The 14,927-nt window shown below is 46.2% G+C and overlaps 1 protein-coding gene across 1 annotated transcript; it reads right to left on the minus strand.

Annotated features, from left to right (window-relative positions):
* Positions 1-693: 693 nt before the first annotated feature.
* LOC119457457 (silk gland factor 1-like) lies at positions 694-14,540 on the minus strand. Its single transcript, XM_037719023.2, has 2 exons — positions 13,452-14,540; positions 694-1,060 (listed from the first exon to the last, which is right to left on the minus strand). Exons 1-2 carry the CDS (start codon positions 14,538-14,540, stop codon positions 836-838), a joined length of 1,314 nt encoding a protein of 437 aa, XP_037574951.1. The 3' UTR covers positions 694-835.
* Positions 14,541-14,927: the final 387 nt, after the last annotated feature.

The following is a 14,927-nucleotide window of genomic DNA, read 5'->3' on the forward strand; positions in this document are numbered from 1 at the left end:
CTTCCGTGACGCTCGCCTCGTACGAAGCAGTCGGAGCACAGCATGGGCGAGAAGTGAACTCGATGACGTCATCGTGACAATGGCGCCCGACCAGCTGAAGCACCGATGGTGGGGAGCAGGGGTAGCCGAGGCGTCGCCGGAGACGTTCTCACCAGCATCGCATGAGCCACGTAGAGAACGAACGAGAAACCCCTCCTGGAGACGATGACTTTTCTACAAGGGGTCGATTTCACGGTCTTACGTTGGCATATCGTGCGTAGATTTGCCCGTTCGCAAGAGTCGCAACCGTCGATCATCAGAAGCGCATCGTTATTTTTCGCTGCGATGCTTTGAGACTCCAGAAGCGGCGTGTTCCGTTCCAGAAGGAAGCACGCTGCTTCCAACCTGCGCACGTCAACCTTCAGCCGATGGCAAACGCAAGCTTGCGGCGACAACAGAGGAAGCAACGCGATGTCTTTCGTGGCTACATACGCGAGCCGACAGGGAGCGCTGCGGTCTCTGAGCCCCAACTGCGTCCCGAAGGTCTTCTCTCCGTTCCAGCGATTCCACCGGTTGTTCGTCGGGGCGATTCGCTTCTCAGCAGGCCAGCAGCGTCGACGGGACGCTCTCGAGTGGTGGTGGTGGTCAGGACGGTTCATCTATCCCCGCAAACACATGGGTGCGCGGACGCCATCTCCGGCCTTGGTCTTGAACAGCATGCGCCACGTCGCCGGTGTCCAACGATCCTGCGGGTGCCGAGTCTGCCGGGAGGAGCACGTGAGGCGCCCTCTCGCGGAGGAAAAAAGAGCTACACAGCGTGCGGGAGGCCTCTTCAGAAGTCCCGCAGCTCCTCGTCTCAGAGGCTGGGCGTCGCCGACTGGTACATGGAATAGAGCGACGGGTGGTAGTAGCCCGCCGACGAGTCGTTGGGCAGAGCCGTGTGGCCCGCGAGCGGTGGCGACAAGTTGTAGCCGCCGTACTGGGACATCTCGTACAGCTTCAGGTCGGCCTTGCTCTCGTTCGCCGCGATGATGCTGTTGATCGAGAACGGGTGGCTCGACGGGTTGTAGTGCGGGTCCACCTGCGCCAGAGCGAAACACAGAGGGAACGCTTTCATCAGTGATCGATTTATTGATCCATTCATTCATTGTTTCACTCCTTGCGTTTACAGAGAGAGGGGGGATTTAAATGAAAGAGAGAAGGCAAGAATGCTATCCAGAAGAGCGTCTTGTTGGATTCCCTACGCTGGGAGAAGGGACAAGGGGAACAGAAAGACGACATAGAGAAAGGAAGTGGTGAACGTGTGCACGTGCGTGGACAGCACCACGTGGTCAAAGGCGCTTTCAGTCGTTTTCAGAAGAGCAGAAAAGTGCCTTCACTACCATTAGTGGATGTTGGATGGGGACAGTGTTTCAGCAGCGTCTGTGCGAACCGTGGGCAATCGTCTAGTCGCCGCGATGCCTTGTACATTGAGTGTATATCGAATCGAGGACAGGGGCACGACAGGCGGTCTATGCTTCGCAGCCGCAGACATCACATGCAGCACTGTCGGCCATTCGAATTATACAGGGGGTCCCAAGTATCGTGCACCAAGATTTAAAAATGTGCATATGCCACGTAGGTGGACGTAACCAAGGCAATGTTTACCGTCGCTTGGAAACACTCAGATTATTTTTTGCGTTCCGCCTAATTACATAATTAGTCTTAATTAATTAATGAACTTCTTAAATATTGCAATTAGACGAAATGTGTGAATGAGAAAATTGTACAGCAACATGGAAAACTCCTGATACAACTTTCTGATGCTCAATACCTGCTATACAAAGGTGTTTTTCCGGCCGTGAAAGGGGCCCGAGAATACACTAAAAATTGAATAATTACTAAAATAATTGGTTATGCCTTGCTAATTAGCTAACACCACGTCGTGATTTTGGCGATAGTAACGTATGCCAATTCAAGTTATCCCGCTACTGTGACAGATTGGCGAAAGTTAACACAGCAGCGCTTTAATGACTCTGTTTTTACTAGTCTAACGGCGCCTAAACTATAACGAAATCGTATTCCGAAAAGTAACGAAATGTAACGAAAAGGTATTCCGGCCGACGGCTAGGGGCGACGGGGGAGAAGGATTTCTCTCCCGACGTTCATTGACTGGTGTTTTTAATAAAGTTGTTCCTCCTCCGAGAGACGCCTAATGTCGTAAATTTGCTGCTGAGATAAGATGAACGGAAACGAGAGCCTAGAACAGCATTCGCTACCCGAGAAGGGGGCGATTGTGGCGGAAATCGCTACTCCTGGAGCCGGCAGGCTGGGCGTCGCCATGTCGGGCCATGACGTTGTTGCCATTTGATTCTGTGGTAGGCGACCTATCGTAGTAGCACGGCCGCTGAATTAAAAAAAAAAGAAAAACGAGCGGCCATGGTAGTAGCCTGAAGCTTCTACTCTAAAACAACAAGTTCACACGTGTTCGCTTGTTTCTCTCATAAATATTACTATAGAAATTGCTCCGTAGGAACACAGCGACTTCTGTATGCATGGTATAGCGCATGCGTCGGCATAAAGTAGCAAACACTCCAACAATAGGTTAAAAGAAAAACGCTCATGACGAAGTTATTGGTAAATGCCGCGAGATCACCGCAGTTGGCAGAGATCCAAAAAGAAAATTCGCACATAAAGACCACTGTGAACTCGAGCGAAAGTGACCACCGAAAAATATCGCGTTAAAGAAAAACAAAATCGCCTGTAGGTAAGCATCGAATTTTGCTCTTCTCTATTCGACGTGTGCACGGCCACTTGTGTACGCTGAATGTACTGAACATCATTTAATATATGCGACAATTAGTTTATGCGTAACTGTGCGTTTCCGTGGGTCGGCGTGGTTATATGTTAGTGAGTGTGGACTCGGACATTTCTTCGAAAACGTTCCGTGTATATACAGTGCTCCGTACTTGGTTTATGTTATCCTCCTAGTGGAAATGTGTCGTCATTATGACCCTTGCATGGTTCGTATCGTCTTTTGTTGAAATAAACTTTTTCTAAACATGGAATTTTCGCAGGACTTCTGCCCTAACGGGGTGGGGTCTTTTTTTTCCGCGTCGAAATCGTAGCGAATCACGTGAAATGTGCGGCAGTTTCCTACACAAATTGCTAGAAGGAAGTCGGGCGCCACTGTGTGCGAGAGCGGCGAGTACGACGGTTGGGGGTCGCATACGGATTTGCCTAAACTTCTTCCTTCTGGCTTCAAACGGCTTCGTCACTTTGGATATTGAGCGTTCTAAATAAAGTTTTTCGTTACGAACACAACAATTCAGCATGATTACGCATGTGCGCAGATACTCCATGCCTTTAGAAAAGTATGTCTGCTTGATAAATTAATGAGACAAAGCGTAATAAGTGGCGCCAGAACAACACCAGAAGCCACAAGCGCGAAGATTAGACAAATTCATGTATACACATCATTCTCCTGGTAGCTAATTAGTCATGTCGTTTATTAGACTATGGAGTATTACATGCCATAACCACGATCTGATTATATACGAGGCTTGCCGCACTGAGGGACGGTGGATTAATTTTGACCTCCTGGGATTTTTTGACGTGCGCCTGAATGTAAGTAAGCACACGAGCGGATGAATACACGTACACGAGCGACTTACAAGAGTTGCATGTAGGCTCGTTGGGGATGAGCGAAGCGAACGCTTTAAAAGCGCAATTCTTCACTGCGCCATTGATTCGGTTCTACGCTCTATCACAGTAGGCAATGACGGTATGCTAAAACGTTGATCTCTCGGCATGCTTGGCGCGGTTCTGCACAGACGGGGCGCATGCGCAGATTCCTAAAACGTATCACGCAAAGCTAAAGATCTCCATTGCTACGCTTCAAACGACCAGCACCCCCTTTTAATTGAACTGCACCAGCTCCAAAGGGTCTCGAATAAATCTTCACCGCCAAAAGGAAAAAGAAAAATTGTATGTTTTAAAATCTTTACGTTTAATAAGTATACGTGTTAATATTAAAGAAATTTAGTGCGAAGGCACACGCTGTTGAAACTGTTTCATCCCAACTATGAACGAATCCTTATGAAACATTTGTTCTAAAAAGGCTAAGGAAAGCTGAGCAATAATGGACGTCATGAGAAATGGCATGCAGGAAGCTACAAGACAACGAACGTCTGGATATTGCGATGAATTCGGTCGCCTGTAACTCTCTTCTTGGTTCATTTTCTGACATTTTGCACCCGCGGCTGTTTTCTTTGTGGACACGTTCTTCAAACTTTGTTTTGTGTGCAATATGAACATTTTATGGTGTGATCATTTCAGCGTGTAACTTTTGGGGACTTGGTTTTCACGTCTCCTGTCACGTCATACCTTAGAACGAAATTGTTGACCTCTTTTATTTCGATAAATTCTGTTAAACGCCGAATAATTAAAACTTCTCTTCATACTTTGTACTACACACTTTTACAGTCAACTTCTAGCTGACCTTGTGACCACTGAAGATGATGCGAGGCCTTGTAGCGAGGAAATAAAGGGGACGAAGGATCAATAAAACACGTTGCTGGTAGCTAATTGGTGCATTATAATTCACGAAAGGGGAAAATTTTCATCCACCCGAATGTAGCCCGAAGCTCTCAGAAAGAAAGTTTCGCAGTTGAGGAAAAATTCGGCCTGGTCCGGAAGAAATTGGTTATGACCCTTAAATTTCACGCTTACAAATACCTAATACCACGCGCTTATGCGTCTCATAAGACACATATTTTCTCACGCAGTCAGTATGAATGACAATAAAGGCAAAGAGGGTTAAAAAAACAATTTGCTCAACTGCGAAGCGTTTTTTCTGAGAAACCCGTATGAATTTCCATTGTAGCTTCGTGCCGCATTCGGTTGTATGACAATTTTTCGCTATCATGATACTGGCGGAATTCCGCAGACCTTATTTGCCATGATAATTTACCGTCGTTATAATGTTCGGCACCCGATGCTCGGCGCCACGATACATCGCTGCTCCCTATTTACCGCCCTCGTTCATGATGAGTACGTGAATACGGTAGAAAATACATGTCTTGTGAAACGCATAAGTGCGTGTAATTAGGCATTTGTAAACGTAAAATTTAAGGGTCATAACCGAATTATTGTAAGGTATTTTTCTGTAAATGGCATAATACAATTTAGCGAGATGCATTGCGGACATTTGAAAATAATAAAAAGTAAAACTTCGCCGTAGATAGATCCAAAAAAATGAAATCAGCAAACTCGGGCAGATAAGTGCATTTAAATGTAAACGCAGTAGTACAGCGAACACAGACCTTAAAATTAAAAAAAATAATAAACACAGTCAATATTAGATATCAGTGAAATGAAAGCATGTTAATATACTGTAAACACATATGGTCAAGTGGAAAATTAAGTAATGACGGTATTTATGTGAATAACGCTTTGCAACTGACGGCAGTAACCAAGGTGAGGTAGTTAGTTCCAGTCCATGCTGCTCGGAAGAAAAATGGAGCGACAAAAGCTGTACGCGTACGTGGACGGGCAGTCTGGATGGGATGGCTTAAGCGTTAAAATATGCGTGAAAATGGTTCCATATAAAGTGCGCGGTGGGGCATACCACGCAGCCACAGCATGCTGTGGCTGTGTGGTATCAATCACGCCAAACTCCAGCGTTCAGCTGACGTATCTTATCACTCAAGATGTCGTATCAGAATCCTAAAGACAAAACAAAAAAAGTAGGACCAGCTCATCGGCGTGACTCGCGCCGTCCGCGATGTCAGCATACGAGGCCTGCATACCATCTGCTCCTCACCTTTTAAAACGATACAGATAAGACTGTTGCAGATAATGCGATTTTGCCACAACGGAGGTTTTGAGAGCCAGAGACTCTTTGCCATGTCAACCATGCTCATGGACATTCCTTGTACAAGACAATACAATCTACACAACTTGACACCATTTGCAACTGCCCAAATACATTCATGTTCGTGAACATTTATATTGTTTGAATATTTATATTTTCTGTACGCGAACTTTAGAAGATATGGTCCTGTTTTCTTTTGTCTTCTAGTCGTTGTTTTGTTATGAGCATTATGATCACGACTGTCAAGTTAGAGAGCAGGAGTAGCTGGCGCCATATGTAAGCACCAACCTCTCCGTACAGTTGTTATCAAAAAGCCTAACCAACGAAAACTGATAATTAATGTTCAACAACTCCTCAGGACACCTGTATCAACTGTAGCAATGAACCCTGTCATCAGGCGAGGTAGGTCCCCTTAGTAGACATCTCGAGCCAGCAGCCTGTCACGTGATTCGCGTCACCAATACGTCCCGCGCCATATATTCGCGGTTTTATGCATGCATGAAACGCCAATGTACTTACATATAGCACGTTTTAGAGGTAGATATCGCCAGACTGGCGCTATTTACAACCATACGAAACAAGCAGACGATGAATCCAGACAATAGAGCCGCGAGTATCGCTGGATAACACTTCCCGGGCCAATCTTGCATACATACACAATATAAATAACCAATATCGTACATAACATTAGCTATACAAATAGCCAATATCGAACCTATCAAATCCCGTTATTCTTCTCACTGAAACTGATTCTTGTAAATGTTGTTCATTATTTACTGTAATTGGTTTACTTTATCATGTGTGCCTGTAATATGTGAACACTCCCTCCCCTCTCCCAAGCGGTATGAGCGATTGCTCTTTAGCTTTAAAATAAAAGATAATGTACCAGGACGTGCATCGATCACTAAATGGCTTGAATTTAGCAACTGTAACATACTATCTAAATTAATTAGTTGTAAGTCAATCACGGTGAAATCTTGTCATAGACGAGCTGCAGGACAAGCTGCTAAGAGCGGGCGCTCGGTTGATTCCTATATTAGCACAGTCGAGAAAACCCGCCTATGACGTCAGCACGAAGAAGCTATCGACTAAAGAAAGAGTTAAGCTAAATGAATGGAGCATTGAAAATTCCGCCGCAAATGGTACTTACTAAAAAAAAACAAAAAAAAAAAACGAAAGCAATTTTATTTACACCATACCAGAAGTGTATAAGTTATAATTTTAGTTCTCAGCATTGGTCCAGAAACAATTGAATTGGCCTCAGAGACGAAACTTGTAGAGGTGGATATTCAATGAACATTTGCTATGGAACTCGCAAAATCAAACGAGTTATAGCAATAGTCTAACAAAATTCGTTGGAGTGTCAAGTGACTGTCGAGATGCACTGCTTAGAAGACTCCAGCATATCATATGAAACGCAATTTTTTTCAGCCCAATCAAAATATTTTTCCTTACTATGAGGTACAATATATCAATTAAATACAAATAAAATTTACGTACTCGAAAAGAAAGCTCTGCGACATGCTGCGTGCGATCCATGAGACGCACACTGACGTAACCTGTTCCTTACGTATAGCGTATTTTACCCTTTTATCAATCATGTGACGACAGACTATTTGTCTTATACAAAATGAGTGTAAAACTCAATAACATGGAAATCTTATCACTGTGTAATCTACAGGATGCCTTCAGAAAGCAAACACAGCCTTCGCAAGAATACCATGTGGTCGATGCCTTTCTGCGGGACAAATCATGAATGCAAGAGTGTTCAAAATGGAATTATAGACGAAATTGCATCGCATCGTCTTCCGAATAAGCTGACTTCTTTAGGTACCGACATAGCACTTTTGTGATAGGCAAATTGATTTAAACTTATTTTTTCTCGGTACCGTGTGAGTCATTTTTTTATTATTTTGATTTGGTATTGACCATTCAAATGCCGGAATTCGATGTTTGCATTTTTTTTATTCAGAAGCAGTATTGTTCTGAAGCAAAAAAATGTTGTCAATATTGCTTTTTTTTTATGAAAGTATGTTTTACCATTCAAAGCCAAGGTCAATATGTTTGCTTTGTTCTTGTGCACGAGATGTGCTCCTGCGTAACAGCAAGATAATTTTTGTCACCATTGCCTTTTTGTATGAATGTGTATTTCAGCCTGTGACGCTCGTTACGTATCCCCTACTTTTTCGCAGCTAAGTTATTTTCGTAAACAGGATTCATTGTCTGCCAACATTTTCCTGTAAGGGAGCGTGGTCAAGCTGTCGCATGACAAGCGTTTCGTCTTTGCTCACCGCATTTCTTTTTCTTTCAATTCTGGTATGAATTGCCGAAACAAAATGAATTGTAATAAATTGACATTCCCCCATTACGCGCACTGAATCATTCTCACGTCAAACACTACAGCATTCGTCTGGTTACAGTTCACAGGAGCAGACGAACAACTTGGCAACAGGTTTGTATGACGCTGTACTGAGGAAACCCAGCCCCTTAGGTGACGCAACCCTCACATAACGTTGTATACGCTATTGACGTGTCAACGCGGAAGATATATATATACACACACATTGGTACACAGATTGCAGACAGAAGAAGTGTAATACTAAGAAAATATTGACCAACACGATTGTCAATAGAGATTAACGGCGCAAGCTTCCATGAAAGCGCGTGGGAGGACAATATTGATGCGATTGCTCAATGACCATATATATATATATATATATATATATATATATATATATATATATATATATATATATATATATATATTCGCGGTATGTACACATTTACGCCGGAGGTGAAATAACTGAATAAAGTAGCAAAAGAAAAAGCACAAAGGGACGCTGGCGTGCACACGTCTGCATAGCGTGATGCTTTTCAGACGCTATTTGCGGACATGGCAAAGAAAGTTTGCCAGAGATATCACAGCGACGCCTTCGATAGATGTGTGTGCCGTCGATATACGGAGGAGGTCAAGTACACAGTATATTTGCTTTATGAGTGACGTTGCATACGCTGGCGCTGAGTCCTTTCATGGAAAGGGGAGAACAAAAGAAATAAAAAATAAGACTGTCAGATGGAGCAAAGAAAAAAAAACGCATATATATATATATATATATATATATATATATATATATATATATATATATATATATATATATATATGCTCAAAATTCTATGCACTCAACTACTGCGTTTACGCGGCGAGTTTTATTCAGGTTTCCGAATGTATAGCACATCGTCGCCCACATTTCCCTTCGATCCCGAAAAAAACTCGTCAGGATGGGCAATTCAAGAAAAGAAAATTTCGCTTCGTTAGAGGGTAAATTGTGATGTCATTAAAGGCCGTATAAGTATTTACGCAAAGCTACGACATTCTTACACGGCATTTTTACTCGCCATGTACGAATGCGAAAGTTGTCCATTTTGTATTAACAAACGCCGTGTTAATTTGACTTCGTTAGCATTTCTTCGTAATATGATATGCGGAATATTTCACTGATGAAAACAGCATCATGTCAAATGAATAATTTGCCTTTCTTTCTTTTTTTCTTTTTCGTTCGACAGAAAACACCCCTGATCAAGGTTATTTGCCTTAAATAAAAATAAACCACACGGCGTTTGATGAATGCCGCCTAATCTGACAAATCAACACGCTGACAAGTCTATATATAAACGGAACACACATTATAGGAGAATCCAGTCACATCATGAACGGCTTATACAAGGTGTCAGTGAAGACAGTACAATACTCGCTTGCATGCCCATTGGATATCATCTACATCACACGTCGCTAAATGCTAACTACTGCAGCCCGAAATAGTGGGAGTAAATGAATCATTACGAACATCATCACATGCCTAAAACTGTCATGGAAGTCACTGTCAGGGTATGGAGTAACATCCTCGCTGTCGCCAAACCACCAAGGATGCATGCTCACGCTATTCAGTTCTCCCCGTCGAAAGCTCCAAATTTCGTCATCGCAGATCGTCCGCACTTAGCTCACGATCAACCGACTATGTGCGCAAAGTTAACTTGAAATAGGATGGGCTCTTGTCCGAACCCTTTCGCAATATTTCAGGCTTGCTACACGAGGGCGAATTAAAGCGGACGATGCATCGAGATGACGGCCGTATATGCAGGCCCACTCGTTATGATTCCTTCCCCTGTCGCGACTATTTAACAACGTCGTTACGTTGCCCAATACTGCGGCGGATATGCGCGCAGCGAGTGTGGTGTTTTACGCACGATATAACGCGGACGACCCATAACTCGTAATGATTTTGCTCCAGCGTATAGCCCTATAACCGAACCCTGCGATTCGCCGCAGCGTGCTGTGAAATGCTCTGAATCGTCTTGCGTCACGGCAGTCGATCGGCGGGATGGAACTATACGCGTATTTCAAAGGTAATGTGCAAATATCTTATAAACGCTGTGCCTCATCCGGTGTCCTCTCCTGTCCTCCTCTCCGCCCCTACTTAGGATAGCAAACTGGACAGTGTATACTTAATTTACCCAGCTTTCAATTTTTCGCTATATTCTGTTAGAGCTGTGCGATATCGCTATCCGCCCTTGTGGAAGCCCCACCTGCACTTTGGGCGCGTCGAATATGCGCCCTTCCATTATTTGTAAAAGATGCGGGGCTCTTAACGAGACAAAGTTAAGAGTTTTAGGGTGTGTACGCGTATGAGCCGTATGTGCGTTTGTGATGATTGGGCATATCATATTTCTCACCCAACACTCAGGAGTAGCATGCCTCGCCGTTTGTCACACATCTCCAGCTTTCATTAAAGTGAGAATCTATCTATCTATCTATCTATCTATCTATCTATCTATCTATCTATCTATCTATCTATCTATCTATCTATCTATCTATCTATCTATCTATCCGGCAAATCTATCTCTATCTGTCTGTCTCATCTATATACGTATCTTTCTACCTATCTATCCGTATAACCTATCTATTTCGATCTATCTATCTGCCTTATCTATCTATCCGGCAACTCTCGTATCTCTATCTACCTGTCTCATCTATATACCTATCTTTCTTTCTATCTATCTATCTATCTATCTATCTATCGATCTATCTATCTATCTATCTATCTATCTATCTATCCGGCAAATCTATCTCCATCTGCCTGTCTCATCTATATACGTATCTTTCTACCTATCTATCCGTATAACCTATCTATTTCGATCTATCTGTCTATCTATCCATCCATCTATCTACTGCTACATTCTTACTCTTTGTGAGCCAGGTACACCCTACATGTTCTGTTGCTGCTCGGGCCGTATTCCACTTGCAGTCGAGCATATTTCTTCAATGAACGCCTCTACGGCGAAATTACCTGCCTAACGAATGAATAATGCTGTCCAAGTTCTATCGTGTGCTGTGCAGTGGCGACCTTTACAACGAAGTAAGCTGTATAACGAATGATTTCGACCCCAAGAACTTCGTTTTAAATTCTTTCGACGGTAGTTCATTTATGGCATTCAACTTGCTGAGTACCACTTCGCGAATTTGATACTGGCCGCATTCCCCTGAGCAGGTCAGAATTAAAAAGAAAAACTCCCTGATCAACTTAGATTTATTTTACAATATGATTTTATGTGCACATTAAACAAAAACCCAAGTGGTCGAAGGAAACACGGAGCTCAAAGCTATGTACGTCGTCTGTCATACCCATGTGTGTTGCTTAATTCTGGACGTTAAACCCGATAATATGGTGTTAATTTGTTTTATACATGTTAGTGCAAAGAAGACTTCAGTGCATGTACATGCGACGTCAGCTACCCCTTTGTGGCGTATACACTGTAAAATAAGTGTTTGACGTAATAGTTCAGCGGAAACCCGCTAGGCGGAGAGAAGTAATTAAATGGAAAATGAGACATCCACCCGTGGGTTTTAGATTTAGAGCTGATATTCGAGAAAAGCTCACGCCATTCGCGAATTGGTTTGCAAGTACGAGATCAAGCATTAAGCAGCTAAGTTTCGATCGACACGCCATTTTCGTTCTTCGACGCGTCATCCAGACGATACCCAAGTTAGGACTCACGAGACGGTGAAATGGCTTTAAAGTCACGTTAACTTCAGCATTTACAGCGCGCTACAACGATAACCGCTTCGTATAGCCCAAAACGCAACTTTTTGTCCGCACATACCCATCCCATAACGCATAATATTCTCGAATACTGCTTCTTGATGTCGGCAGATGCTCCCAGCACCGATCCCAAGAACCCTATCAAAATATTTGCTCATCAACTGCCATGTTCCCGGACTCGGGTTGGCGTGTATACTGACAGCAACAGGTGTATTTCTTTTCGTGCTCCCAGAGTTGGTGGTGATGACTTCGCCTAAAACTATTCAAGAGCCTCATAGCCACAAATTGCCACCAGAATGCGTGTACGTATATGACCACTACGTGCACGGACCAAAATTTGCTCGCTTCACGTTATGAAATTGTCCGAGAGGTTTTCACAACGGCGATAACGATGACGTCAAAACAGCCTCATAGAATGCGACGTGCCATGGTTGTGCAGGCCAGCCTGTTTCACTGCCAGTGGGCTTAACTTATATGCTGGCCAAGCTCTCTGAGCAATCGCGATACACTCCTTTAAAGAACGAGCATTGTTCGGCGGAAAACGAGATGCCCTTGGTTTTATGGGCCAAGCGTTTCCTCGAACTGCACTGATTTCACAGCACTCGGAAGCGAAGCTTATCATCGCAGTGGGTGAACTCATGCTGTCGACTATCACCGCTGCGTAGGAGGTCGTCGCCATGACGAACTTCGATGACCCTTTTAGTTACGGTATGTGCAATGATGCATGCACCGATGAGGCTCCATATAGCCTCGATGGGCCAGTATTTGTCCACACGAAAGACATATGTCCTTTAAAGCCTATTAGGGTGCCTCTCACTATGTGCAAGAAAATGTCGGCGAGAACCTCTTGTTGGGCTAGTCGGTACACCGCCATAGAAGAATGTTCTGCATCACCCAAGAAACTTCCTTCACAATCGATATAGTTATATGCATCACAAGAACTATATAACTACCAGGACATAACGAAAAACTACAGAGGCATACTGAATTCTGGGCGAGCCTGCATGCGTCTTTATACAACAGAGGATTCGCATTCAACTGTATGCACCGCAGCTTTGGAGCTTGTTGTGCCTGGGAAGGAATGTCACGGTTTCAGCTCCTGCTGTGTTCAAGCAAGTGAAACTGAGCTAGCGCATGCGTAGAACAAAAAGGGGTTCTTAGCTGGAACTCTGCTTGCATACAATACTCCCCATACTGGACTGATCTTTGCAGCCAGCCAAAATCGTAACTCGATCAAAACTACGGGCAACAGGTCGCACTTTTTGTCTATCCTGACGTATATGGAGAGATTATCGCGGTTGAGGCTGCGTAGCAAGCTTACATACCACAGCAACGGTGCGTGGGTCCGGTATTAGCGACCTCGTGGCTATATAGACGTATGGCTATATACGGTTATTTTTGGTACGGTTGCCTTAACGCTGTCGCGATCACGTTTCGTTAGTGGTGCCAACTGTAGAGATGTGTGTGTGTGCAGGTGCTGCCCCCTCACCGCGCGGGCGGGGGCAGGGGGGGAAACCCACCTTGAGCAAGGACTCGTGTAGCGCGTGGTGAGGGCCCATGGCCGGGGAACAACAGCTGGACGGGTCCTGGTGCGATCCGTAGCCCATGCCCAGCATGGCCGGATTCGAGGTGGGCGCCAACGCGTGGTGCTGCTGCTGATGCTGCGATTGATGCTGCTGCTGCTGTTGCGCGTGTTGCTGTTGCTGCTGCTGATGCTGCTGCTGTTGTTGGTGGTGCTGCGGAGGAGGGGGCTGCATCATGTGTCCCGGAGACTCGGCGGCCATCTTGGCCTTGGAGTTGTGGTGGTGGCTGCCACCCGTGGTGGTCTTCTGCGCCTGCCGCACGGCCTCTCGCTTCTCGCACTTGAAGCGCTTCTGGCGCCGCAGGTAGCAGCCGTTCTCGAACATGTTGCCCGAGTCCGGGTGCAGCGTCCAGAAGGATCCCTTGCCCGGCTTGTCCGGCGTGCGGGGCACCTTGACGAAGCAGTCGTTGAAGCTGAGCGAGTGGCGTATGGAGTTCTGCCAGCGTTGCTGGTTCTGGCGGTAGTAGGGGAACAGGTCCATGATGAACTGGTAGATCTCGCTTAGCGTCAGCATCTTGCTCGGGCTGTTCTGGATGGCCATGGTGATGAGCGAGATGTACGAGTAAGGCGGCTTGGCGTGCGTGTACGACCGCCGGTACGCCTTGGAGTCGGCGCGGGCCCTCTGCAGGGCGCCCGGGGAGTCCGGGCCCGCCCCGGAGGACGGCGCGCTGCCGGGACCCGTGGCTGCGGCGGCCGGCAGGAAGTCGCGACCCAGGCCGCCGATGAGACCCGCCGACACCCCGTTCATGCCGGCCTGTCCGAGCGAGTTCATGGAGTTCATCGATCCCAGCGGCGCCACCGAGGGCGACATGCACGCCGAGCCCGACGTCATGGCGGGCCCGTTGCCGAACGACTGCGGCGCGTAGCCCGGGTGCATGCCGGCCATGCCCATGTTGTAGCCGCCCTGCAACGGCTGCATGGAGGCCGCCGCCGCCGCGCCCGATCCGCCGTTGCTCATGGAGCCAGCGCAGCCGGACGACGCGTCCTGGTAGCCCTTGTGCTGGCCCAACATGCTCGTCGCCGTCATCGCAGTTGGCGCATCGCTCGACGACTCCCGATGACCACACACCGCACCGTCGCCACAGCCCACAACAAACTTTTCTTTCCTGCCGCTCGCTCGCTGGGTATCGCGCGCGCGGCGCGTTTTCGCCACACACACACGACACAACCACGCGGGCTTCTTCAACACCGACCACCTGAGCAAAACACGCGCTACGCGACACGTTCGTCGGTGGTGGTGGGGGGGGTTCCTCTTTTTTCTCGAAGCGGGGCGCCTTCGCACCCGCACTGCGCTGCGCCGCTGGGTAAATAAGGCGCCGAGGCTGGTGTATTCGACACTGGGGCCGCCTCCGGCCATAGAATCAAACCCTGACGCCACGCCCCCGGTCGAGGCGGATCCCGGAGGCGACGTCAC

The sequence above is a fragment of the Dermacentor silvarum genome, chromosome 7 (genome assembly GCF_013339745.2).
Source record: "Dermacentor silvarum isolate Dsil-2018 chromosome 7, BIME_Dsil_1.4, whole genome shotgun sequence".
In the NCBI taxonomy this organism is placed as follows: Eukaryota; Metazoa; Arthropoda; class Arachnida; order Ixodida; family Ixodidae; genus Dermacentor; species Dermacentor silvarum.

Bases quoted from the DNA above. Each gene is read 5' to 3' on its own strand.
- LOC119457457 (XM_037719023.2), bottom strand. From the start codon at position 14,540: ATGACGGCGACGAGCATGTTGGGCCAGCACAAGGGCTACCAGGACGCG. The intron at 1,061-13,451 runs GTGGGTTTCCCC...GCTCTGGCGCAG, and splicing joins TACACGAGTCCTTGCTCAAG to GTGGACCCGCACTACAACCC.